General features: G+C 44.6%; 1 protein-coding gene across 1 annotated transcript; it reads right to left on the bottom strand.

The window, feature by feature from the left end:
* Positions 1-26,480, bottom strand: aco2 (aconitase 2, mitochondrial). Its single transcript, XM_083635236.1, has 17 exons — positions 26,441-26,480; positions 24,828-24,970; positions 23,423-23,681; positions 22,702-22,794; positions 22,438-22,596; positions 21,494-21,644; positions 20,908-21,012; positions 20,040-20,131; positions 18,503-18,608; positions 17,833-17,990; positions 16,558-16,631; positions 12,992-13,103; positions 9,357-9,635; positions 6,951-7,142; positions 4,825-4,957; positions 4,113-4,234; positions 1-1,624 (listed from the first exon to the last, which is right to left on the bottom strand). Exons 1-17 carry the CDS (start codon positions 26,474-26,476, stop codon positions 1,493-1,495), a joined length of 2,346 nt encoding a protein of 781 aa, XP_083491362.1. The 5' UTR covers positions 26,477-26,480; the 3' UTR covers positions 1-1,492.

Raw genomic sequence — 26,480 nt, 5'->3', positions numbered from 1 at the left:
TTTATGATTTATGAAAATAAATAACAGTGTGTGAAGAGGTTTACATTGACAGACAGGGAAGGAGAGGGTCAGTGATACACTGTAATAATCAAAGCTATAGACATTGTGATGGACGAGAACATGCTGCCCTATGGGATACTGTATGGATGGAAATCTAACTCAGATCCTCTCACACTGTTAGATACCATCAATCTGTGATGTTCAACACATTCCAAGAGTTATTTTGTGATCATTAATTTACTAGAATTGAGTGGTGGCCCAGAAATGCAACATATATCACACCAATAGCCGTTTTGTTCAACAGTGAGGTGTATTTTTCTAAAACACACAAAAGGCAGGTTGAATGACAGTAAATGACTAAAGCAGATGTTTTGCCATGCAGTCTCAAATGCAGAGCTGAAGCAACAAGGTGATCGGCTATGTGGAGCTGGCTGAGCAGGTGATTGGCTAGCTACGTGGAGCTGGCTGAGCAGGTGATTGGCTAGCTACGTGGAGCTGGCTGAGCAGGTGATTGGCTACGTGGAGCTGGCTGAGCAGGTGATTGGCTACGTGGAGCTGGCTGAGCAGGTGATTGGCTACATGGAGCTGGCTGAGCAGGTGATTGGCTACGTGGAGCTGGCTGAGCTCTGCTATGAGGTCAGTTTGATGTGTTTGAGCAGCTGCTGAAGCGCCGCGCCGCGCCACCGCTCTCCACTCCAACATGAGTGTTGTGTGTCCATGTCCTTTCTTTTCTTTTCACAACAGAGTCTGAGCTCAGGGCCGGCGCTGGTTAGGACTGTTTGACTCTGAAACACTAGCTTACAGTATGTTCAACAGCTCATTTGACTGTTCTGGAATCCATTTTGTACTGGGCTGACTTCCTGTCCCATATTTCCTTACACAGCAACACAAGGTTTGTGTCTGCAGGCCAGCTACACAGCATGAATCTCTGAATGTCATATACAGCAGCTGAGGATTGAGTTGCACTGGACTGAATGAGACTAGGGGGTAGGGATGCAAGAGGATATCTGCACGCCATCAATATCGGCGAAGAAAGGCTTTCAAATTGAATATCAACATCGGCCCAAAGCTAACATTTCTGCCGATATCGGAAAAAAGAAAAAAATCCAATATGGTGCATCCCTACTAGGAGGGTTAAACCTACATGGATAGTGCGTCATTGTTATTTCAGCGCAGAAACCTCATACACACACACACACACACACACAAAAAATCCCCTTTGTCTAATGCCCAACTCTCTCACCCAGTCCCAGTTTCAGGATCCAGAACCTCACACACACCGATTGTTTGAAGGCTATCAGAAACATCTGACCACAGAGCAGTGGACGTGTTCCATCATCAACACTAGCTTACCACTTAGTCTGAAGCAATATAACAATTATTTATACAGGAGACGCAGCACTTCAGTCCAAGTCGTATGCCCTGTCCATGATGGAATAATCATCAACAGCTTCTACATTCTTCCCCCCCACCATTCCCCTCTTCCTCTTCCTCACTGCATTGACTTCATCCTGTTGAGGGCGGAGCCTGCCTGGAACCATTGGATCTGTGTCTCGTTGAAAGTGTGGTTGAGCTGCAGGGAGTCCTCGCTGCCATCGCTGTGACACACTACAGCAGTCAGAGGCTGCGGGGGGGGGGGGGGGGGGGGGGGGGGGGGGGGGGGAAGAGTACGTAAGTAAAGTTTATTTTTATAGCACCTTTCACAGAGCAGAGCCACAAAGTCCTTCACAAGAGTAGAATTGTTAATGGAACACAATTTACTAGTAAGAAACGATAAAACATAAAAGCAGAGGACATAACACAGAAATACAGACAAAGGCCAGTCTGAACAGGTGTGTCTTTAGCTGCTTTCAAGTCCAGTGGAAGAGCAGGCCCCATCACCTTTTGTTCTGAGTCCAGAGTGAGGGACAACCTGACCAGTGAGCCCTGCACCCTACGTATACCACCTGACCAGTGAGCCCTGCACCCTACATATACCACCACCTGACCAGTGAGCCCTGCACCCTACATATACCACCACCTGACCAGTGAGCCCTGCACCCTACATATACCACCTGACCAGTGAGCCCTGCACCCTACATATACCACCACCTGACCAGTGAGCCCTGCACCCTACATATACCACCTGACCAGTGAGCCCTGCACCCTACATATACCACCTGACCAGTGAGCCCTGCACCCTACATATACCACCACCTGACCAGTGAGCCCTGCACCCTACATATACCACCTGACCAGTGAGCCCTGCACCCTACATATACCACCTGACCAGTGAGCCCTGCACCCTACATATACCACCTGACCAGTGAGCCCTGCACCCTACATATACCACCTGACCAGTGAGCCCTGCACCCTACATATACCACCACCTGACCAGTGAGCCCTGCACCCTACATATACCACCTGACCAGTGAGCCCTGCACCCTACATATACCACCTGACCAGTGAGCCCTGCACCCTACATATACCACCTGACCAGTGAGCCCTGCACCCTACATATACCACCTGACCAGTGAGCCCTGCACCCTACATATACCACCTGACCAGTGAGCCCTGCACCCTACATATACCACCACCTGACCAGTGAGCCCTGCACCCTACATATACCACCTGACCAGTGAGCCCTGCACCCTACATATACCACCTGACCAGTGAGCCCTGCACCCTACATATACCACCACCTGACCAGTGAGCCCTGCACCCTACATATACCACCTGACCAGTGAGCCCTGCACCCTACATATACCACCTGACCAGTGAGCCCTGCACCCTACATATACCACCTGACCAGTGAGCCCTGCACCCTACGTATACCACCTGACCAGTGAGCCCTGCACCCTACATATACCACCTGACCGGTGAGCCCTGCACCCTACATATACCACCTGACCAGTGAGCCCTGCACCCTACGTATACCACCTGACCAGTGAGCCCTGCACCCTACGTATACCACCTGACCAGTGAGTCCTGCACCCTACGTATACCACCTGACCAGTGAGTCCTGCACCCTACGTATACCACCTGACCAGTGAGCCCTGCACCCTACGTATACCACCTGACCAGTGAGCCCTGCACCCTACGTATACCACCTGACCGGTGAGCCCTGCACCCTACGTATACCACCTGACCGGTGAGCCCTGCACCCTACGTATACCACCTGACCGGTGAGCCCTGCACCCTACGTATACCACCTGACCAGTGAGCCCTGCACCCTACATATACCACCTGACCAGTGAGCCCTGCAACCTACGTATACCACCTGACCAGTGAGCCCTGCACCCTACATATACCACCTGACCGGTGAGCCCTGCACCCTACGTATACCACCTGACCGGTGAGCCCTGCACCCTACATATACCACCACCTGACCAGTGAGCCCTGCACCCTACATATACCACCTGACCAGTGAGCCCTGCAACCTACGTATACCACCTGACCAGTGAGCCCTGCACCCTACATATACCACCTGACCGGTGAGCCCTGCACCCTACGTATACCACCTGACCGGTGAGCCCTGCACCCTACATATACCACCTGACCAGTGAGCCCTGCACCCTACGTATACCACCTGACCGGTGAGCCCTGCACCCTACGTATACCACCTGACCAGTGAGCCCTGCACCCTACATATACCACCTGACCAGTGAGCCCTGCACCCTACGTATACCACCAAGCAAGACTAGTGGCTTAGCCAGGTCACTTCAGGTTTAACCCTAGGTTTGCCATGCTACGACGCTAGTTCACTTCTTACCGAGATAGATCACCATAGCAACTTATGCTCTATGGCTAACCTGCTCCGGAGCAGGTTAAGTTCAGAGGATAAGATCAAAACCCATGATCTGACCAATCAGCTCTCTGGAAACAGTGAGTCACCATTCATATAGGATCCCCAGATGAAAAATACATTGCATTCAAATGAAAAACTCTCAAAAGGGAAAAAAAACATATTGCTCCTGTTGAATTAATCGAGGACTGAAGCCTTGCACTTGTTGCAGGCTACATAATTAAATTAAGCCCTGCTTACCACTTTGGATTATGTTTTTATATTTATTCATTCTTGTGCTCCCACGTAGGCTAGATACGTTTGACCCCGCCAATCGATTGCCACCCACCTTTCCAGGAGTGAAGCTTTTGAGTCCTCTGACGGAGATCTTGTCGTCAGGGCGGATCTTGTCGTAGTCTGATGGGTTGTTGAAGGTCAGTGGCAGCACACCCTGCTTCTTCAGGTTGGTTTCTGAGAGCAGGAAGGAGACAAACAGCTGTTAGTTGAGAAGACGTCTGAAAGTGTAGAAATAAGTATGAAGACATTTGTAAATGCTGATGTCCAATTTTCACTTAAAGGATGGCTTTACCGGTAATCAACCCACTTTGTCTCATTAATAATCTGGGTAATATAAACACATGAGCAGTGTTTACCTTCTCTCTGTGTTTACCTCACGGAGATCTCCCATTTCCTCCTCTGCCAAAGCGCTCCGTTGTGACGCAAGCTGCTGAAGTCCTGCTGGAGAGGCAGAATCTGCTCCGAGGGCAACTGTTATTGTTTATCTTTATTTTTTAAGTATGTGCACACTGCATGGAGAGCCTTAACAAGCCCTAATGACTTGCAAAACACTGGCCATGTGCTTATTTACCGAGATTATATATGATACAAAGTGGGCTGATTACCGGTAAAGCCATCCTTTAATAAACAGAAGACATGAGGAATCACATGGCAAAGACCACTGACAGACAGTCCCCCCTCCTCTGCAGTGTTGGTGCATACCGTGTCACATGGCAAAGACCACTGACAGACAGTCCCCCCTCCTCTGCAGTGTTGGTGCATACCGTGGATCCTGGCGAAGCTCTTGACGATGATGGCTCTGCCTCCCAGGTGCCTGGGCTCCAGGGCGGCGTGCTCTCTGCTGGAGCCCTCACCGTAGTTGTCATCTCCCACCACCACCCACGACACACCGTTAGCCTGCGCGCCGCACACCCACGACACACACACACACACCCACGACACACACACCCACACACACACACACACAGTTAGCCTGCGCACCGCACACTGCCAGGGAAAGACGCTTAGGAGACGGGAGGCAATATATTCACTAAAGCAGACTAAAGGCTCATTTATACTCCATTTTCCTACGAGAATAAATGCGTCAATTTCAAGCGGCGTAATCGTCACTGCCCACATACTTCCATGTGTCTTTCACGTTGGTATCATTTTAAGCAATACATCCACCAGTGGGCAGTAGAGAGTCAAATGTGTGAGTGCTGTTTCATGCTGCATTTCATGTAAGCTTTCAGATGACGGACAGAAATACACATGAAATGAACGCAGAGCACGGACAGAAGGCTCTGTCTGTCTCCGTCTTCAGAGTACAGACAGAAGGCTCTGTCTGTCTCCGTCTTTAACGTAGAGTACGGACAGAAGACTGTCTGTCTCCGTCTTTAACGTAGAGTACGGACAGAAGACTGTCTGTCTCCGTCTTCAGAGTACAGACAGAAGGCTCTGTCTGTCTCCGTCTTTAACGTAGAGTACGGACAGAAGACTGTCTGTCTCCGTCTTCAGAGTACAGACAGAAGGCTCTGTCTGTCTCCGTCTTTAACGTAGAGTACGGACGGAAGACTGTCTGTCTCCGTCTTCAGAGTACAGACAGAAGGCTGTCTGTCTCCGTCTTTAACGCAGAGTACGGACAGAAGACTGTCTGTCTCCGTCTTCAGAGTACAGACAGAAGACTGTCTGTCTCCATCTTCAGAGTACAGACAGAAGACTGTCTGTCTCTGTCTTCAGAGTACAGACAGAAGGCTCTGTCTGTCTCCGTCTTTAACGTAGAGTACGGACAGAAGACTGTCTGTCTCCGTCTTCAGAGTACAGACAGAAGGCTCTGTCTGTCTCCGTCTTTAACATAGAGTACGGACAGAAGACTGTCTGTCTCCGTCTTCAGAGTACAGACAGAAGGCTGTCTGTCTCCGTCTTTAACGCAGAGTACGGACAGAAGACTGTCTGTCTCCGTCTTCAGAGTACAGACAGAAGACTGTCTGTCTCCATCTTCAGAGTACAGACAGAAGACTGTCTGTCTCCGTCTTCAGAGTACAGACAGAAGGGTCTGTCTGTCTCAGTCTTTAACGTAGAGTATAATTGGGTCTTAACCCTCAATGCTTGCTTACGTCTCCAAGCATCTGACAAAAAGGAGAGCAAGGCGGGTCAGAACCACAAAAATGACCCTGTGACCCAGAATGATGAGTAAAGGAAAATAAATATAAAGGAAAGAGGTAGTGGATGATTACTCCATTGTTGACCAACAGAAAATTAATCTGCAAATATCAGATTTGCTGATATTCTGATGAATCTATGACGATAGAGGGATAGATAGATACTGTATTTATCCCAGAGGGGAAATTCTGGCGTTACAGCAGCAATATCAACGACAACAACTAACAATTCTAACTGATTAAACAACAACTAACGATTCTAACTGATTAGACCACGAAATTATGTGTAAAAGGGTCTAAAACACTTACAAAAAATAATTTCCAATCTATGACATCTGATATCTATCTATCTATCTATCCATCCATCCATCTATCTATCCATCCATCTATCCATCTATCTATCCATCCATCTATCTATCGAATACTGACCCAATTTTATATGTTTCATAATAAACCAATAGCTGTCTGAGTCCCCTTTTAGTTAATCAGCTCAATTTGTCACAAAATCCCACGGCACAACTGGCCTTGCCTCACGGCACACCATTTGGGAGCCACTGGAGGGTACGACCTGCGCAAACCTGCGGGTGTGATTTTTTAATGAGCACAAGATACGATCATATTGGAGCAAGTTGAATGAGACAGACAGGAAATGTGTCTTGTGATAGTATAAGACCTCAAAATGCTCGTCAAAATGGACCCATTTTGCACACATGAACAAATCCTGGTTGAAAATGGATGCGGTTGGTCACCTTGTAGTGACGGGCGACATCAGGCACTCCTCCAAACTGGCCTGTCAGCTGGTTCTTGATCTTGTTGACAGCGTCGTTCTCGATGTTGACCGCGCCGATCAGCATGTTGTTGGAGATGTTGTCCAGGTGACCGCGGAACTTCAGCCACGGCCCGGCCGCACTGATGTGGTCTGTGGTGCATTTACCCTTCACCTGCAAGGAGAGGTCCGGTGAGAGAGAGGTCAATACATCTCCACTGTTGCCACAGAAGCAGTGGAGAAGTTGAGGAACTGCAACAGGGCAATATTAGCCTGCGAACCTGCAAGCTCATGTTTCTGGACGTGCGGCATATATATATATATATATATATATATATATATATATATATATATGTGTGTGTGTGTGTGTGTGTGTGTGTATACACACACACACATATATATATACCTATATATATACATACACCTATATACCTATATATTAGGGGTGTCACGGTACATGTATTCGTCCCGTGAGTTCACGGTACGGGCATCACGAAACGACACGACGAATACGTAAAATCCAGAAGCACCTAAACGCTGTTTGAATGCCATTGAATTGAATTGAATTAAATACCACAGAAGAAGCGGCTAAACGTTACATAACACTGACAAAGCTGTTAACTTGTAAACAAGCAACTTACATCGCGTGGGATGACAAGCAAGATGCGGTGAGGAAGAGGGGATGACTCCTTGTCATGTTCCAATAATCCATTAGATGACCGAACGTAATCATTATGGTAAACAAAAGGCTAGTAGGCTAACAGGCTAGTAACAGGCTTGCTGTCAATCTTAACACATTCACTGCCAGCCGTTTTTTTTTTACTGTAGGTGGGTTCTGCCAGAGGGTTTTTTTGAGGATTCTGGCTCATCTTTCAAGACCCGAGGATTCTTTTCTGCTAAGATTTTGTGAACACACAATATCTCAAAAGAACTAATAGAATGTGTGCTTTCTCTGTCTAAAAGAGTTAGTTTGTAGAGTTAGTAGTTATGTAAGCATTAGCAGTTGAATACAGCATGGTTTCAGCGTCTGGAAAATTATTCTGAGATAAACGGCTTTTTGTGAAATTCGATAGAACAGTCACTTTAACCATTCATTTTTGGCATCAGTAAGACGTCAGACATCTAAACAATAGTTTTGAACAGTAATTTCCTCCATAACAGCAGGAAACACCCCTCTGCTTCAAACTCCTCCCTCCGTGTGTGTTCTTCTTGGCTGCAGCGGGCATGTCACAAGCTCGTTGCTGCTGCTGCTGTAACCTCGCGTCACCAGGCTCACTGCTTCTGCTGCTGCTGCCTGTCTGCTGGCGGCCGCTCGGCAAGTCTGGATATGGGCTCGCTCGTTTCTTGTGATTTCGGTTGAGAGCTTTGATGAAGCTTTTGCGATTCTGGTCTTATTTATGCTGCGTGTTTCAAAGTGTGTTCCACCCGTAATCTATTATGCAAATTTGCAATCCCGCACCGCCAGCAATCAGCGCGAAAACGAAAGCGTTTTCGCCAATCCATTTTCATGAGAATGGCTTCCTCAAACTGCTTTTTGCTTGCCTTCCTCTAGTCTGGGAGAGCACTGTCGCCACTTAGTGGGTCCGTGGAATGGGTTGTACACGTTCGCTGGCTTCAATATTTTTATAGGAGACGTGGGGAGCGTTGATCCACGTCCCACCGTCAAAATTTTTTTTTTTTTTTTAAGCCGAGATATCTCGTCATTGGCAGTGAACCGTTGGATTCTGTAAGCCGAGATATCTCGTCAATGGCAGTGAACGTGTTAACGTCGTTCTTCTTCTGCCGTTTTATTCTTCTTCTACTGAACATGTAGGTATTTTGACATTGACTAAAGAAATACTGCCGCCTAGTGGCCACTTTTAGATAGGATTCCAAATTAGTGCTTAAATCAAACACATCAATAGCAAATGCTACATAAAACAAATACAACAGGGGGAGGGGTTGGTGGGAGTATTAGGCTATTCCACACATGCGCTCTGCTTACAAACTTGTGTACAATAAAGATTTAAAGTGGGGGGAAATGCCTTTGCCCTGTCAAACAGCTGGAATACAGACATCTGAGAGGGCGGTGCACCCCACACTTTGGAAATCACTGCTCTAGAGTAAAACATTTATTCATTCCCACTTATTAGACACTATTTCTGATGGTAAAATTAGCGTAAAAAGCAGAATTCAGAAAAATTCAAAGGGAAAAAAACAGAATTCGGGATTTGTTGCTTTTTTTCCCCGTTTTCGTACCGTACCGTATTCGTACCGAACCGTGACCCCAAAACCGAGGTACGTACCGTACCGTGACACCCCTAATGCTGGTTAATCTTTGAATGTGCTCGGGATATTTGTTTACTCTACCAGCCACATTGGCATGGCCTTGAGGTCTCGCCCCACTGACCTTGATGAGGACCTGAAGGTTCTCCAGATCTCCTCCGCTCCACTTGTCAAAAGGCTCCAGCAGTTGCAGCCGGTTGCTGTCAGGACTGACGTCCACCTTGAGGCTGCTGCCGTCGGCAGGGGGGTGCTGGTAGGTGTCCTGGCCCGGGTCGAAGTCCTTGGCTGGCAGCTCGTCTCCGCTGGGGGGCTCCAGCTTGAACTTCTCGCCGTTGGGGGCCGTAAGGTAGTCGGTCTCCGGGTTGAAGCTCAGGGTGCCGGCGATGGCCAGAGCTGTGACGATCTGAGGAAGAGGAAGGGGACATTTAGCTTGAAACTGTGTTTGTGTGTATTTGGCCCCTTTTCTCGACTAGGTTATCAGGCCGCTACGCGGCCTTAAAATCTAATTTGCTGGGACTGCAGCCTGGTATTGTGTTGTGTGTGTTAGGTATTGGAAGGTGGCGCTATGCAAATTGCACAAAATTTGACACTGCACTCCATCAGGTCCCCCTAAGCACACTCCTTAGTTTGAAGTTGATAGGACAAATGGTTCTGAAGATAAACCGCTTTTTGTGTTTGCCAGTAGGTGGCGCTATGACGAATAGCATGAAATTGGGCACTGAACACTGTCAGATCCCCCTAATCGCACTCCCGGAGTTTGACGTCGATCCGGCGAATGGTTCTTGAGATAAACCACTTTTTGTGTTTGCCAGTAGGTGGCCCTATGCCGAATTGCCCGAAATTCAGCACTGCACTCCATCAGGTCCCCCTAAGCACACTCCCTAAGTTTGAAGTCGGCCCGGCCGACGTCACAAAATTGACATCGGGCCGCACAGAACGTGATGCAAATGGTGACTGATAGACACCGCTACCCACCCGCCTGTCCACCCACCTGTTCACTTAGGCAATTTTATTATAGGATGTTTGCATGTTTTTACATTGCTGCTGTTTTGTCACATTATATATTCCCCCCATCCCACCCTATAGTATTGTTCCCACTTGTTTTGCTGTATTGTGTGTATTTTGGGGGGGGTTAAAGAATATTTACGTATTGTTATTTATATTTTTAAAGATGGAAGTTTCCTGATTGGAAATTTCATGATCTACTTACAGTATAGGCTTCTTTTTGCCTGTGTATCATTTGAAAATAAATGTATCTACCAGACATTTATTTAAAATGTAATACATGTAAAAATAAAAGAATATATACATTTAAAAAATGTATATATATTTTTGGCTCCAATTGCAGCAAACCCTGTCTCCCCTCTCCCTGATGCACTGAGGCTTTCTCTCCTGGCCCACTCTGGGCAGCAGAACTTTCAGTGATTTACTGTATATATAGGAAACGCCGGTCAGGGAGGGGACCGTGAACATATTCACTTTTACAGCCACATTTCCACAGATACTTGCAAATCCGTAGTTTTGTCTGTGGTATTCATTCAGATTTCCCCAATTTCCCAGACACCACTCCTATTGACTGGATGGACGTGGTTGCCTAAAAGGCTGCTTCTTAAACCGAGTCCGGGCACCTCCTCTCTTACCATGTTTCCTTGTTCTGGTTAACGTGTCAATTTGACGACATGGAGGTCGGTGGTGTTGTGGAAATAAAAGCGTCCTGAAGGAGAGGTGTGGTTGCAGACCTGATTGAGCTGTGGTCCAGTGGAAAGCCCAGCAGCCTGCATTGTGTCGTCCATCAAATGTGCAATTAAAAACAGAAGGAGAGCTGCTGTAATCCCCCTCATCTTGTGCACAAAGTATTCCTAAAACTGTGTATACAAAATACAACTGATCAAATCCACCTTAAAAACACAAACTCTAGGACAAACAAATGAAGTGCACAAGGGCAAACGCACCAGACTGTGTTGCTGCAATGAGCATGTGCCACATCAGCGACCAGGACACATACCCCTAATCCCGTTTCCCACCCGCAGAGGCGCAGACACAGCCAATCATGCCTGTATGGACGCCCGACCAAGCCGGAGGTAACGTGGGGGCGCGAACCCTCGTGTTGGTAGGCAGGGAATCTACCGCTACACCACCCGCATGAGTGCCTGTATTTAAGTCATGCATTTTCTCTCTTCTGACACTTGCTTGAAAAAGATCCTAGTGATTGAAATGTTGCTAAAAATAGAGAATAAAAGCCTTGACTTGGAGCCTCCAGTGAGCGGACTTCTATCCTTTGTGTGTATTTGACAGTTGTGTTAAACGTAACAGAGAGGCATAGTTTTGAATGTGTGTGTTTACCTCAGGTGAGGTTGTATTTGACAGTTGTGTTAAACGTAACAGAGAGAGAGGCATAGTTTTGAATGTATGTGTGTTTACCTCAGGTGAGGTTGTATTTGACAGTTGTGTTAAACATAACAGGCATAGTTTTGAATGTGTGCGTTTACCTCAGGTGAGGTTGTATTTGACAGTTGTGTTAAACATAACAGGCATAGTTTTGAATGTCTGTGTTTACCTCAGGTGAGGTTGTATTTGACAGTTGTGTTAAACATAACAGAGAGGCATTGTTTTGAATGTGTGTGTTTACATCAGGTGAGGTTGTATTTGACAGTTGTGTTAAACATAACAGAGAGGCATAGTTTTTAAAGTATGTGTGTTTACCTCAGGTGAGGTTGTATTTGACAGTTGTGTTAAACATAACAGAGGCATAGTTTTGAATGTGTGTTTACCTCAGGTGAGGTTGTATTTGACAGTTGTGTTAAACATAACAGAGAGGCATAGTTTTGAATGTGTGTGTTTACCTCAGGTGAGGTTGTATTTGACAGTTGTGTTAAACATAACAGAGGCATAGTTTTGAATGTGTGTTTACCTCAGGTGAGGTTGTATTTGACAGTTGTGTTAAACATAACAGAGAGGCATAGTTTTGAATGTGTGTTTACCTCAGGTGAGGTTGTATTTGACAGTTGTGTTAAACATAACAGAGAGGCATAGTTTTGAATGTGTGTGTTTACCTCAGGTGAGGTTGTATTTGACAGTTGTGTTAAACATAACAGAGGCATAGTTTTGAATGTGTGTTTACCTCAGGTGAGGTTGTATTTGACAGTTGTGTTAAACATAACAGAGGCATAGTTTTGAATGTGTGTTTACCTCAGGTGAGGTTGTATTTGACAGTTGTGTTAAACATAACAGAGAGGCATAGTTTTGAATGTGTGTGTTTACCTCAGGTGAGGTTGTATTTGACAGTTGTGTTAAACATAACAGAGAGGCATAGTTTTGAATGTGTGTGTTTACCTCAGGTGAGGTTGTATTTGACAGTTGTGTTAAACATAACAGGCATAGTTTTGAATGTGAGCGTTTACCTCAGGTGAGGTTGTATTTGACAGTTGTGTTAAACATAACAGAGAGGCATAGTTTTGAATGTGTGTGTTTACCTCAGGTGAGGTTATATTTGACAGTTGTGTTAAACATAACAGAGGCATAGTTTTGAATGTGTGCGTTTACCTCAGGTGAGGTTGTATTTGACAGTTTTGTTAAACATAACAGAGAGGCATAGTTTTGAATGTGTGTGTTTACCTCAGGTGAGGTTGTATTTGACAGTTGTGTTAAACATAACAGAGAGGCATAGTTTTGAATGTGTGTGTTTACCTCAGGTGAGGTTGTATTTGACAGTTGTGTTAAACATAACAGAGAGGCATAGTTTTGAATGTGTGTGTTTACCTCCGGTGAGGTAACGAAGGCGTGTGTTGCGGGGTTAGCATCGTTCCTGGCAGTGAAGTTCCTGTTGAAGGAAGTGACGATGGTGTTCTTCTCTCCCTTTTTCACATCGCGCCTGAACACAGACACAGCCACACTGATGAGAACCTCGCACAGCAACTTCATCACCTACATAAACACATGCACATTTGTATGACTTCTTTTGTATGGCTAAATGTGTTGAGGATGGCACCAACACATAGGGGTTAAAATACATTCTACATTCTTATCAAATGGATAGGTCCGGTCCTTGATTGTGATTGGCTGAGCCGCATTCGAAGCCGTTGTAAAAGACTCTATAAACACACATCTGTGATCGCAGTGATGTTAAATGTAACAGTATGCTTCTTTTTCCCCTCAGAATTCTGACTTTAATCTGAGAATTCTGACTTTAATCTAAAAATTCTGACTTTATTTTCAGAATTCTGACTTTATTCGCAGAATCATGATTTAAAGTTATAATCTCAAACATTTTCATCTAAAAAAATAATTAAAGTCGAACTGAACCCGTTCGGAGCCCAGGTGGCGCGTGGGTCGGAGTCCGTTTCAGACTGAAAACATAACTTGTCTGAGATGACAGGTTGAGAGGCGGGTCATAGTAGCATGTTGATGATTTTATTTGACAATTCTGGGGACTGGATTGGGCTTTGGCCAATCCTGGCGTGTTCCACCCCCAAATCGAGTGGGATTCAGCATGTGGCACTCTCCTTGGGAAGAGCCCGGTGACGTGAGGTTTAGTGGCTGAGTGGAGCTCGGCGAGCCGCAGGCAGCCAGCTGCCGGAGCGGAGAGTGCAGCCCGTCGGCCTGGAATCTCCGAGGTGCTACCCCTGACAACCAGGCTCTCAGGCACGCGCCATTAACGCTATTGCGGTAAGCACAACATTCCTGGAATGCGAGTTTTAACGAGCCAGTTACATTTCTTTGCATTCTTAGGCGTTACCGTTTTCTTTATTGTGTATATCAACATACAATTGGCCAAGTTAGTAGTCAGTTTATGGGATAGGAATTCTGCCAGATGACAGGCACTAGGTGCCATTTTCTCCTTCATTTGGAAGAGAAAATTATCCCAAAATGAAGATTTGATTGACAGCTGCATGTCGTGATATGATTGGTTGAAATGGGGTAGAAATTTGATAGTACTAGGTGACGTCAGCAAACTGTAGATTACTGTTATGAATGAAATCTTGACAAATGAACTTTTGATGTGAAAAAGAGTGAAAAACTAAAGAAATTAGATTGTTGTGATTTTTTTTGGCATACATTATTAAATAGGTGCACTGCATACCCAGGTATTTGAACTAAAATAAAATAAAAGTCATTTTAAAAGTCCCTGTCTCTCCTCCGACAAGCTCTTTTAGTTCTTTTAACCTTATAGATGAAATGCTATTAAACAAAGCAATCAACAGTCTTAAATCATCTACCTGTGCTCTTGATCCAATCCCGACTAGCTTCTTTAAAAATGTTTTTACATGTTTTTCTGGTGAATTATTAACTCTAATCAACCACTCCCTTCAAACGGGCATTTTTCCTTCTACCTTTAAAAGCGCCATAGTCAAGCCCCTTCTTAAAAAGAGCACCCTAGACCCTTCTATTCTCAACAACTACAGGCCTATCTCTAACCTTATGTTCTTAGGTAAAATCATCGAAAAGCTCGTTTTCTGGCAACTATCGGATTATCTCTCCACATTCTCCATCCTTGATGAATTCCAGTCTGGCTTCCGTGCCATGCACAGTACTGAGACTGCCCTGATAAAAGTGGTAAATGACATTAGAGTTAACCTTGATAAAGGCAACCTCTCTATCCTAGTCCTGTTAGACCTCTCCGCCGCCTTTGATACGATTGATCATCAGATCCTTCTATCTAGGCTCAGTTCATGGGTTGGTCTCTCCCCCACTACCCTGAACTGGTTCAGAACCTATCTCTGTGGCCGTGAATACTCAGTCTATATAAATGAATTTTCCTCAATGGGAATTCAAAGTCCCTGTGGTGTGCCCCAGGGATCCATCCTGGGTCCTATCCTCTTCAATCTGTATCTCCTTCCTTTAGGTGCCATTATTAGAAAATTTAACATTGACTTTCACTGCTATGCTGACGACACGCAGATTTATTTATCCGTCACTCCCCCCAACCTTATACCCATCGACAACCTCCTGAACTGCATCTCCGAAATTAATCAGTGGATGAGCCATAATTTCCTGCAACTCAATCAGGACAAGACTGAAATCCTGGTAATTGGTGACAAGAAAAAAAGGGAAACCATTGTTACCCACTTAAAAAGCAGAGGGCTTCATGTCACCTCCCAGGCCAGGAACCTGGGTGTCATATTTGACACAGAATTAAACTTTGATGCCCATATACGAAATGTAACAAAAACTGCTTTCTACCACCTTAAGAACATTGCCAAAGTCAAACCTTTCCTCTCTCATGAAGATGCCGAGAGACTAATTCATGCATTTGTTTCTAGTCGTCTAGACTACTGCAATGGACTTCTCACCGGTGTTTCAAAAAAAGTCATTAATAAGCTGAAACTGGTTCAAAATGCAGCTGCCAGAGTGCTGACAAACACTAAGAAATTTGACCACATAACTCCTGTTTTAAAGTCTCTCCACTGGCTACCGGTTGATTTTAGAATCGATTTTAAGGTGCTCTTAGTGGTTTTTAAAGTTTTACATGGACTTGCCCCCCCGTATCTTAATGACCTTTTATCAGTTTACGCTCCTGTCAGAGCCCTTAGGTCCTCAGAGTTGTCACAACTTCACATTCCGCGGTCTAGAACAAAAAGATACGGAGAGGCCGCTTTTAGCTCTTATGCCCCTAAATTGTGGAATACCCTTCCCCTAGAGTTGCAGAACTCCTCTTCCACTAATGCTTTTAAGAAAAATCTTAAGAGCTATCTTTTTACAAGGGCATTTTCTTAACATTTATCTTCTTTTTATTTTAATCTGTATCCTGTTTTATTATATCTATCCTGGGCCCCATTTGTTCTCATTTTTTTAACTGTTTACTTTACTGTTCTATCTTTATCCAACTGTTTTATCTTTCTGTAAAGCACTTTGAATGGCATCTTATGTTTGAATTGTGCTATATAAATAAAGTTTATTATTATTATTATTATTATTTTTGGGTTCAGCTCGACTTTAAAGTCACCATCTATCTGATAGTGAGCCCATTGACAGTTTGGATCTCACCTGCAATTGCCACTCATCGCCATAGGTGTCACCCAAGAGAACAAAACTGAAGTCTTAGAGATTAGCACTTTCACTTTAAAATCATCTTCGCTAGTTTTAAATTGTGTGTGGTGTAAAAAAAAAATCTAAAAATCAGGTAACCCTATTTGAATTCCAGGCGACCCCACTTAAAGTCGCGACCCTAAGGTTGGGAACCACTGCCTTAGCTGTTGTCAAATCACTGTAAACCACAGCCTCTTGGGGCTTATTGCTTAATTTCATGGTACATACAAGTCTGCAACAAATGGCATTAAAGTAGATTACGGTATATATAAAATGTGTGGCATGTTGTGTGTTGTTACCTGTCCCACTGTCCGATGCAGGGTCCACATGCGTTAGCCAGGACCACACCTCCAACATCATTAAAGATCTTTGACTGGAAAAATACAAGCACATTTTAGCTTCTATCAAGCTAAATCACCTGTATAAGGATGTGTGACTGTCTCATAAACTGATTTCAGACATGCATTGAACTCCCGAAGATATCCAGATTAGAGTCCTGCACCGGGTCGAAGATATCCAGATTAGAGTCCTGCACCGGGTCGAAGATATCCAGACTAGAGTCCTGCACCGGGTCGAAGATATCCAGACTAGAGTCCAGCACGGGAAATAAATGAACTAAATGAACTAAATGCAGGCGGGTAATGGGTGAGAACAACGTAGGAGCCATGTATGTTTTTGTGTTGCACTCAGACTGAATTCACAGTTTTTTACAGTAATCTTCTGGAGCATGAGGCAGGGGTGTGTGTCTGTCAGCTGGTCTGAGGTCTGAGGCAGGCAGAGAAGGGGAGAGAGGAAAAGTGTCTGTTCTGTTTTATGCTTTGTTTACATAACGGCTTTGTTCAAGTATGCATAGCGCGCATTGTGTGATGCTATACACTGCACAAAACAAACATTTAAAACTCAGCCGTGGGGTCAAGGTGATGGATTGGAGACAATACGAGTCGTTAGCTACGACCACAGACAGAGACACTGCTTGTTTTCCATAGCAAGAGGCAACAACATGGATAACGTGAAAGTGGAGAAGTTGGACGTTGTAACAGTGGATTTCCGTTACCGCAACAGCGATCATAATGCAGTACTATGGATTATACTGGACATATTGGAAATAGCTGATCACTCTTTGCTTGTTGTACAACACTGTAATGTCTGATAGCAGAGCTAACCAGCTGGTTAGTGAGCTAGCAGCTGCTAAAAGCTAATTACGCCCATGAATTACGTCAGCTGACGCGTCTCGCGCCGCGGCCACTATTTGGGAGCCCACTTTTTAGTACATCGCAGGCAGCGTTTTAGCCCATGTTTCCTAACGCTATCATCAGAATAATGTGAAGGTTTTTTCATGGAGTGGAGAATTGCTTTCTGAAAAAATATTTAAACACAATTTACTGCATCATGCCCTTCCACCCCGCCCCCCCCCCCCCCACCCCTACTACTGTTGAGGATTTCCTCATGTGCTCAAACAGATGACACGAAAAAATTGCCTCTTGTATGAAACAAGAACAACTCCAGCGAAAACCTGATTGAAAGGACATAATAGTCCAGACGTCTGAAAGTGGCTTTAGTGTGCCGGCACTCACGTATCCGTCTCTCTCAATGGTGGCGCGGATCTGCTCCGAGCCGGGGGTGACCGTGAACTGGGCCTTGCACTTCAGGCCTTTATCCAGAGCCTGCTTGGCCAGAGAAGCGGCCCGGCCCATGTCCTCATAGCTGGAGTTTGTACAGCTGCCAATCAGACCTGAGAGGAGAAAGAAGCCCGAGATTTAAAGTGGGAATCAAGGACTTTCTAGCTTTTAGATTTTGTGGACATTTCTGGTGCCAAGCACTTATTGTGGTGTTTCATCACCTGTCAATTAAATCAAACAGTGTGTTATCATCATAGTAAACTAAAACTACGAGGAAAAACTAGATTTTGAAAAAACATTGTCATGAAATACCATTTAAAAACTATTAAATAGAGCACATTTTAACCGTAATTGTTTGTTTTGTTTACGAAATGTGGACCGTTTGTATGCTTCAACCACCTCCGGGGAGAGTGGGGGTCACGAGCCTCTGGCACTGTTATTTTGGGGGTCGGGTTGCTGAAAGGTTTGGGAACCCTTGATCTACGCAACCAATAATCAACTACTTGAAGGTGACATATCTAATCTGTCTCCTTGAGAACCAATAGCTGGAAGTCTCTTCTCTATTCTAAATTTCATCTCGGTAATAACTATGTATTAAGGCAGCTGTGCAGCAGAGTGATCTCACCGACTTTGACCTCCAACGGCCAGCCAGCCTTCTCAGCCACGGCACCGACGTCAGACACCGGGTGGGCCAGGTCAGGGGTGAACGGTCCGTTGATGTGCGGCTTCAGCTAGAGAAGAAACAGCAGAGCGTAAATCAACTGTTGGCAAATACAAACACGTCGTACATGCTGTGAACTTTGCTCTCCCGCTCTCACACACAATCTGCAATAACAGTATGGCTAATAACAGTTACGTTTAATACATATTAAATGGACTGCATTTATATAGTTGACCGACCACTCAAAGTGCTTTACAACACATGCCTACCATGGCCCCATCCATTCACACACATCCACACACCGATGGTGGCAAGCTAGCACGCAGGGTGCTGGCACAGCCATTGGGAGCAATTTGGAGTTCAGTATCTTGCCCAAGGACACTTCAACATGCGGACTGGAGGAGCCAGGGAGTGAACCACCAACCTTCTGATTAGTGGACAACCCGCTCTACCTCCTGAGCTACAGCGGCCCCCAAGAACTCTGTTAAAATCCTTACACTCTATATGAGCTTCCCAGCTGTGACCTGATGTCAAAGTTCATTACGGTACACTATGCTACTTTTTAGGGCCCTTCAAACGTAAACAAACATTTTTCTTTTTTGACATCTCAAAGTCATTCTTGAAGAGTAGGACTTCTGGATGGACGAAGTGCTCTTAATTGTTTCACCATAGCTCAAAACACAAGCCTGTTATGCTCCAATGGTTACAAACGTGAACAATCCATTTCATGGCTTTTGTTTACGTTTGAAGTAGAGCCCGACCGATATATCGGTCCACCGATATTATCGGTTGATATCCGATATATCGGCATCGGCCGATATATATATATATATATATATATATATATATATATATATATATATATTTTTTTTTTTTTTTTTTTTTTTTTTAAGTTATAGACAGCATGTTGTGTATATTTGATCGTTTTTCTTAACTCAAGTTATATATATATTTGTTCTATTTGGGTTTTTGTATTTCTAGTTATTTATCATTATTAAATTCCCAGTGAAGTTTACTGTTTCATTGCATTGATGTCAATTTGGACAATAAAGTTTATTGATAAGCTGAAAAATATCCTGCCTACATTACATATCTTAAGTCATGTCAAGTCATATCTTTGTCAAGTGTTTGATATTTGAGGGATCATTGCAAAATAAATTGTGTAATCTAATGTGTATATATAATATAATATCGGCCGATATATCGATATCAGATTTTCTTTACTCCCTAATATCGGTATCGGCCTCAAAAATGCAGTATTGGTCGGGCTCTAGTTTGAAGGGCCCTAAGAAATTGCGTAGTATACTTTTAATGACCTAATGATTATATTGCTTCTTCGTTTGTTAATGTTGTTTTCTAAAGGGGTCAACCGTCTAGTTTCCAGCTGGGTTGAAAACCATCATTTAATGAACTTTCTCAAACTGTTGATCAAATCCCCCGAATTTCCCCATCTGTAATACAGCTGAATAACACCAACACAGTTTAGACTAGAGAGACTGACCTGATCCAGGTTGAGCTCGATGACCTGGTCGTACTCGCAGCCTTCGTCTGGGACCAGCAAGTCAGAGTATTGATCAGCCAGGGCAGAGATCTCTGAGGAGAGCAGAGGCAGAGCCATGAGGAAAACACATAATGAGCAGTGAGCACCCATCTTCAGCAAGCAAGCCCCATCACACTGGATCCTTCCCATAGAAACCACACACCTACTTGTTTGGGATCCACCTACTGTACAAAAAAGGTATTTTGCATGCAAGACTTCCAGAGATGGGTGAAATGCATTATGTAGCACAGGTTATGATTATAAGACACTGGTTCAACCTTTTTCCTGAAGAGATGCCTGTTCTATCACTGAGTAAACCGACGACCCTGACAAAGTGACATATTTTATATATATTTCATAATATATTCAATTCATAACAATTACAGCACAGAACAACTGATACCTGTACAATTAACCCAATGGGCAATAACTGCAGGAAGTTTGTGTAAAATGAGCAATTTGGATTAATATTGAGAATATTATTTGAATATTGCAACAGAGATTAGTTTTCCTGATATTTTTAGGAACATTTTATACAATTCTCTATTATTTATTGTTTAACTATTATACTTATTATGCTTATTTCTGATAAATTCAGTGTTTTCTTCTCCCTGATGCTCGGCCGTTGTTCTATCAACTCTTTGGTTGTTTTAACTGTGTACTTTTCTAATGCAGGACATGGATGTTTAGCAGAGAGTGAATAGCTCGTGTTCATGTTTATCCTTGTATTTGATCATTGTGTCTTCATCACTTCACCTCTATCACCGTGCAAAGCAATGAAAGGAAGTAAGAACGCATTGACATGTTGCATTCTGAGGGCTGAACATACGTCCTCGCCCCGTCTTCTCCAGGTATGTTCTCATGCGGTGGTTGTAGGGAAACACGGAGGTTGTGGCTCCGATCTCAGCTCCCATGTTGCAGATGGTGGCCATTCCTGAAGCACAAGACTGACACATCAACGGTGCTCACTGTCACATCGTTTCTACACGTTGGCTCTGACACCATACTGCAAATAAGTATAACAGCTTTTAAAGTCGGCATCGCGGAGCGTTAAATGTGACCCAAGAGCTTACAGCCCAAAAACTATGCAAGCCCAAGTTTCCTGGAGCCAGAATAAAAACATACAAACTTAGACTTAAAAAAAAGTGAGTTCTAAACAAAGGCAAAGCCATACAAGCGTGTTTCATTACAAAATCACAAGTCTTTCAAGCCACACTGGCTGTGACTTTATAAGCTTCTGGTTGTTTAGATTGATATTGTAAGAAGGAGGCAACAAATAATCACTGCTTCATTACAGATGTTGTTTGGAGTAGAGTCATAATCCTGTTAGTGCCAAAGCCCTGAATACTAACCGCACATGCATCCCACTACCTAACATCAAACAAGATTTACAAACACTTGTTATTTCCACTGACCGGTGCAGGAGATGGAGTCGACCCCGGGCCCATGGTACTCTACGATGGCTCCGGTGCCTCCCTTCACCGTCAGGATGCCGGCCACCTTCAAGATGACGTCTTTAGGAGACGTCCAGCCAGACAGGGAGCCGGTCAGCTTCACCCCAATCACCTGTCATGGACCACAGAAGAAGAGCTTGCTGAGGTAAGCATGGACCACAGAAGAAGAGCTTGCTGAGGTAAGCATGGACCACAGAAGAAGAGCTTGCTGAGGTAAGCATGGACCACAGAAGAAGTGCGTGCTGAGGTAAGCATGGTTTCTCCTGCATAGAGAATTTGGAGGCGGCCACCCCCGTCATAATTGGTACAAAATCCAGCTTTTGACACTCTCTGACCAACCCGGTCTCATGGGAGAGCGTATGTATGACACGCGGGTGTTCAGACGCAACTTGGCCTCGTCCACTTACATTAGAAATCTAACATGCATAATAACTTTACGTGGAAGTTATGGGGGTTAGGTTTAGGGTTATGGTTAGGGTCAGGGTTAGGTTAAGGGTTAGGGTTAGTGGTTGCGAGTTTGTTAACATTACTTGCCGCCATTGTTGCCGCCAAACTGCACGCCAAAACGCGTTTCTGCGTATGTATGACACGAGATAACACCCCGCGTGTCATACATATGCATTCCATGAGACTGGGCTGCTCTGACAGGTAATTTCATGGAAAACACTATTTTCTAACAAGCGTTGCACTCTGTAGATTTCTGTCATTTGTAATTGCAGCATTGCGCCGATGTGTTGATAAGTGAATGTGAAAATATTCTTTAATAAAGTTATTTGTTCAAACAGCAGCCTTCTGCGTACCTTTGCATAGTCATATCGGTGCACAATCCACATAGAAAACGTCTATTTTCATTCCAGTTAACTCCTGCAACATTTCATATGTGGAAAGCTGGGTGTTCTGCTAACCTTGGGACACTTGAGCTCCCAGGGGATATTCGCCATGACATCCACAGCGTCGGCTCCTCCCACTCCGATGCAGATGGAGCCCAGGCCGCCACCGTTGGGTGTGTGTGAGTCTGTGCCGATCAGCATCACTCCTGGGTAGGCGTAGTTCTCCAGAATGATCTGATTAGATAAGACAACCGTACATGAGCATGTTAAAATTAACAGTAACATTTGTTACGACTAGCCAGGCCAAAATCAAAACCAAATATGATTTAACTATTGTACCTGATGGATGATTCCGGAGCCGGGTTTCCAGAAGCCAACTCCGTATTTTGCCCCAGCACTGGCCAGGAAGTTGTAGACCTCCTGGTTAACTTCCTACGACGAGAAGCATGAAAAGGCCAGTTAAAGGGATAGTTCTGACTTTTTTTTGTGGCAGCGGCAGTCAGTGTACTACATGCAGTAGAATGCAGCCGGCGAAGTCCCAGTTTGGAGAAATGGAGACCAGCCGCATCAGGCAAGTAGAGCTGTCTGTTGCTGTGGACAGGTCACAAGCAAAAATGTAAAAAAACAACACATGAATGCCTCCGAGTCCATACTGCTCACCTGCAAATCTCCAGAAGCCCTGAGATACCAAGTTGACTTAAAAAGATGTCACTTACACCCGTAGCAGGCTAACATAACACATGATTTGAGTACCTGGCTACAGTAAGTACAGTAAGTACAGTGGGTGACATCTTTTCAATTCGATTTGGCATCTCAGGGCTTGTGTTTTTTTTTCTGTTGTTTTTCTGTTTTTGCTCATGACCCTGTTCACACTCAGCAGACAGCTCTACATTCTACTGCATGTAGTACACCGACTGTCATGTAGTACATTGACTGTCGGCAACAAGTGCTTCATACAACCCCACATCAAAAAATGCAAACTATCCCTTTAAAGGTGCAACATGTAGCATTTTAGCATCAGTAGATCAACCCTCGGGTCAGCCCCTCTGTGACCCCTCACCTTGGCCCTGGCAAGGTCACTGGGCCCGCCGGCCTGGGCCTCGATCAGGTGGTCACAGTGGATGGTGGAGGGCACGGCCACCTTGGGCAGGCCGCTGCTGATGAACTGCAGCATGGCCATCTGGGCCGTGGCATCCTGCATGGCCACGCGGTCAGGCCGCAGACGCAGGTAGGTGCGCCCGCGCTCGATCTCCTGGGTGTGAGGATCGTCCAGGTGTCCGTACACGATCTTCTCCGACAGGGTGAGCGGCCGCTTCAGTCTGGAGGGTGAAGAGAAGAGGAAACTTTATCATCATTATTATTTATTATTACTTTATCCATTTATTACTTTATTGATCCCTGTGGGTAAATGAGGTCACTGCAGCAGAAAAAGACGAGTCAGCAGGGGACAAGAAAGAGATAGCCTGGCAAATAGTTACAGACCTGCGTGTGGTGTGATGTGATGTCCCTCATGTTGCCTGTGTGTGTGTGTTTATTTGTTCCTAAATGTTTGATGTACAGTAGAGGGCCAAAAATAAATGTTGATGTTATTATGAAATTACGTTACATTAAAATTTATATTTTATAGACAATTTACATTCTAAATCTCAAATTTATTTTCAAAATAAAAACACTACTCTTTTATCTCTTAACAGTAATTGTATTGTTTAGATTTAGAGTTGATGGATTCCTTAGTTTGTGGAATTTAACAAACGCAGAACCTCAAACATTCAGAGGGATAAGGAAGCATTGGAGTTAGCTGGAGGCCACAGTGATGTGAGCCAAAGTAAAAAAATAAACACTGGATTAGATTAGAGCAGGGTTTCTCAACTGGTGGGTCGGGAGCGTTTTAGAGTGGGCCGCGGACGCCCGTGGGGGAAAGAAATCCAGATTAAATTAAAAATTGATGAGCATCACCATTTCAACTTGTTAAGAAAAAACATATAGGCCTGTAATTCAAAAGAAGTCTGCCTTTTCATTTAATTTGAGTTTTAATAATAATAATAATAATAATAATAATTCATTTATTCTATAAAGCGCTTTTCAATGACCAAAAGACGCTGACACAGTACATAGAAAACAAGATAATGACAGGCTACAGGTAACAATTAACACATGGATCAGGGATATATGGAAACAGAGGGGAAGGAGGGAGTGTGTGGGAGGGACAGGGGCCAGACAGAAGAGAGGGAGGTGGAGAAAAGGGGGGGTGGCGAGGTAGGAAGAGCTAGCGCTAGTTGCAATTTTGTTGCACTTCATGGTTTTAACAGTGCATGAAAGCATTGTGTACACTGCACTATGTTTTGCTAGTGGTATGAAAAAAATCAAAAATTTGGGTCATGACTTATTTAATGCCTAAAGAAAAATGTGTGTCCTCCTGAGGCTAGACCAGTTGAGAAGAACCACTGGATTAGAGGAGCACTGACCTTTTGCGTACAATCTCCACATTTGAATGCATTCTCTCATAGTTGATGTAGGAAGACGGCTCGAAGCGGCTCATAGACACTTTGGCTTTAGCACTGAACGCTGCTGATACATGCAGGCGCCGTGCGCCGTGGCCCAGGGCCATCTGGAGAGAGAGGCAACACACAGCACAGGCTCGTTACTTCTGTCAGCTAACAGTGGTCAAATCCACACAGTTTACAGCCTTTTATATATGTAGTGCACATTTCCTGCCAAAAGGAAAGTCATGTGAAATATTCATATCATATCAAAGAGAAAGTGTTTGTGAGTGTGTGTGAGTGAGTGAGTGAGTGAGTGAGTGAGTGAGTGAGTGTGTGTGTGTGTGTGTGTGTGTGTGTGTGTGTGTGTGTGTGTGTGTGTGTGTGTGTGTGTGTGTGTGTGTGAGTGAGTGAGAGAGAGAGAGAGAGAGTGTGTGTCTGGACTTGGCCACTGCTAGGCTAGAATCTGATTGGAATAAACATGAACAAGAGAAAGAAGTTTAGGAGAGAGACATGGAGAGGCAACAGCTTGTGAATGAACTGAAGGGCTGCCGGTTCCAATCCCTGGAATCAGCTACTACTGCCCAGGTGCCCTTGAGCAAGGCACTTAACCTCCCAAATAGTGGGTAGTCTGAGCCAGCCTCACATGCCGGGAGCCGATGCTCAAAATTGTAAACTGCAGTACACCCTCACTCACAACCACTGAGCACTGAACCGATACATCCGGCGTTGTGGAGCAGTTGAAACCCAAAATGACAGCCAATGAGCGGAAGAAGGCTGTGTTTTAGCTCTAAACTTCGGGACTGGCATGTGAATAAGGGCTCGGTATTGGAAACTACGCACTATTTGGGAGTGCCATGGCACCCAAAACTTGGATAACAACATTGTCTCGGGGGTTAGTACAGCTTTATTGTGATTGATAACATGTATATCACGTGCAGCCATTTAGCCGAACTTGCAGTGGATATAGGGGGTCCAGATCCGAGACGAAGAAGGAAGAATGACTGATGAGTCTTGTCGAGGCTACATTACTGCATGTAATGATAATGTAATTCAAGGGCACCTGGACAGCAGTTAGGGATTTGAACAGGCAACCTTCCAGTCAGTCACTCCAATGTCAACAATATAAACAACTGACACAGCACAGTGATCAATGAGTCCTATGTCTCAGTGTCTGCATCATGGAATTATTAAAGCTAACGTCGCCTGTCATACTGTGTGGTTGCTGTGAGCAGCTCTAACCTTGTGTTAACCTTGCTAATATATTTCAAACGCCTGATTTAAAGCACACAGATCTGACCTTATAATATAAAGGACGGTAATGGTTTTCTGTGTTGACACTTTGTACATTAGGGGTCAAACCGTCTTTTGTGAGGCATTATGACCAACTCTGCCCACTGGATGCGCTGAGCCTGAAGTCGGGACACGATGACCTGGCCGGTCAACTACTGTTTAGCGTGTCTTTTAACAGTCGCAACCGCGACAAACGATTTAATTACATTAGCTTCACATCAAACTGACCTTAAATAACCAATATACTAAATGTCATTATTCAACTGTGTATACATATGCGTAAAAATGACGAGTTTGTCTCTCACCTGAAGCCGGGCGACAGTCAGACAGTAGGTTGCCATTTTG

Source organism: Poromitra crassiceps (genome assembly GCF_964638095.1).
Source record: "Poromitra crassiceps genome assembly, chromosome: 4".
Classification (NCBI taxonomy): Eukaryota; Metazoa; Chordata; class Actinopteri; order Beryciformes; family Melamphaidae; genus Poromitra; species Poromitra crassiceps.
Note: the sequence above shows the minus strand (reverse complement) of the source record. Positions and strands in the feature narration are given on the sequence as shown.

Excerpts from the sequence above, each read along its gene's own strand:
- aco2 (XM_083635236.1), bottom strand. The coding sequence starts at position 26,476 with ATGGCAACCTACTGTCTGACTGTCGCCCGGCTTCAG. Across the intron at positions 16,632-17,832 it reads CCATTGAGAGAGACGGATAC|TCAAAGATCTTTAATGATGT; the intron begins GTGAGTGCCGGC and ends GTATTTTTCCAG. Across the intron at positions 13,104-16,557 it reads TGCATCGGACAGTGGGACAG|GCGCGATGTGAAAAAGGGAG; the intron begins GTAACAACACAC and ends GTCTGTGTTCAG.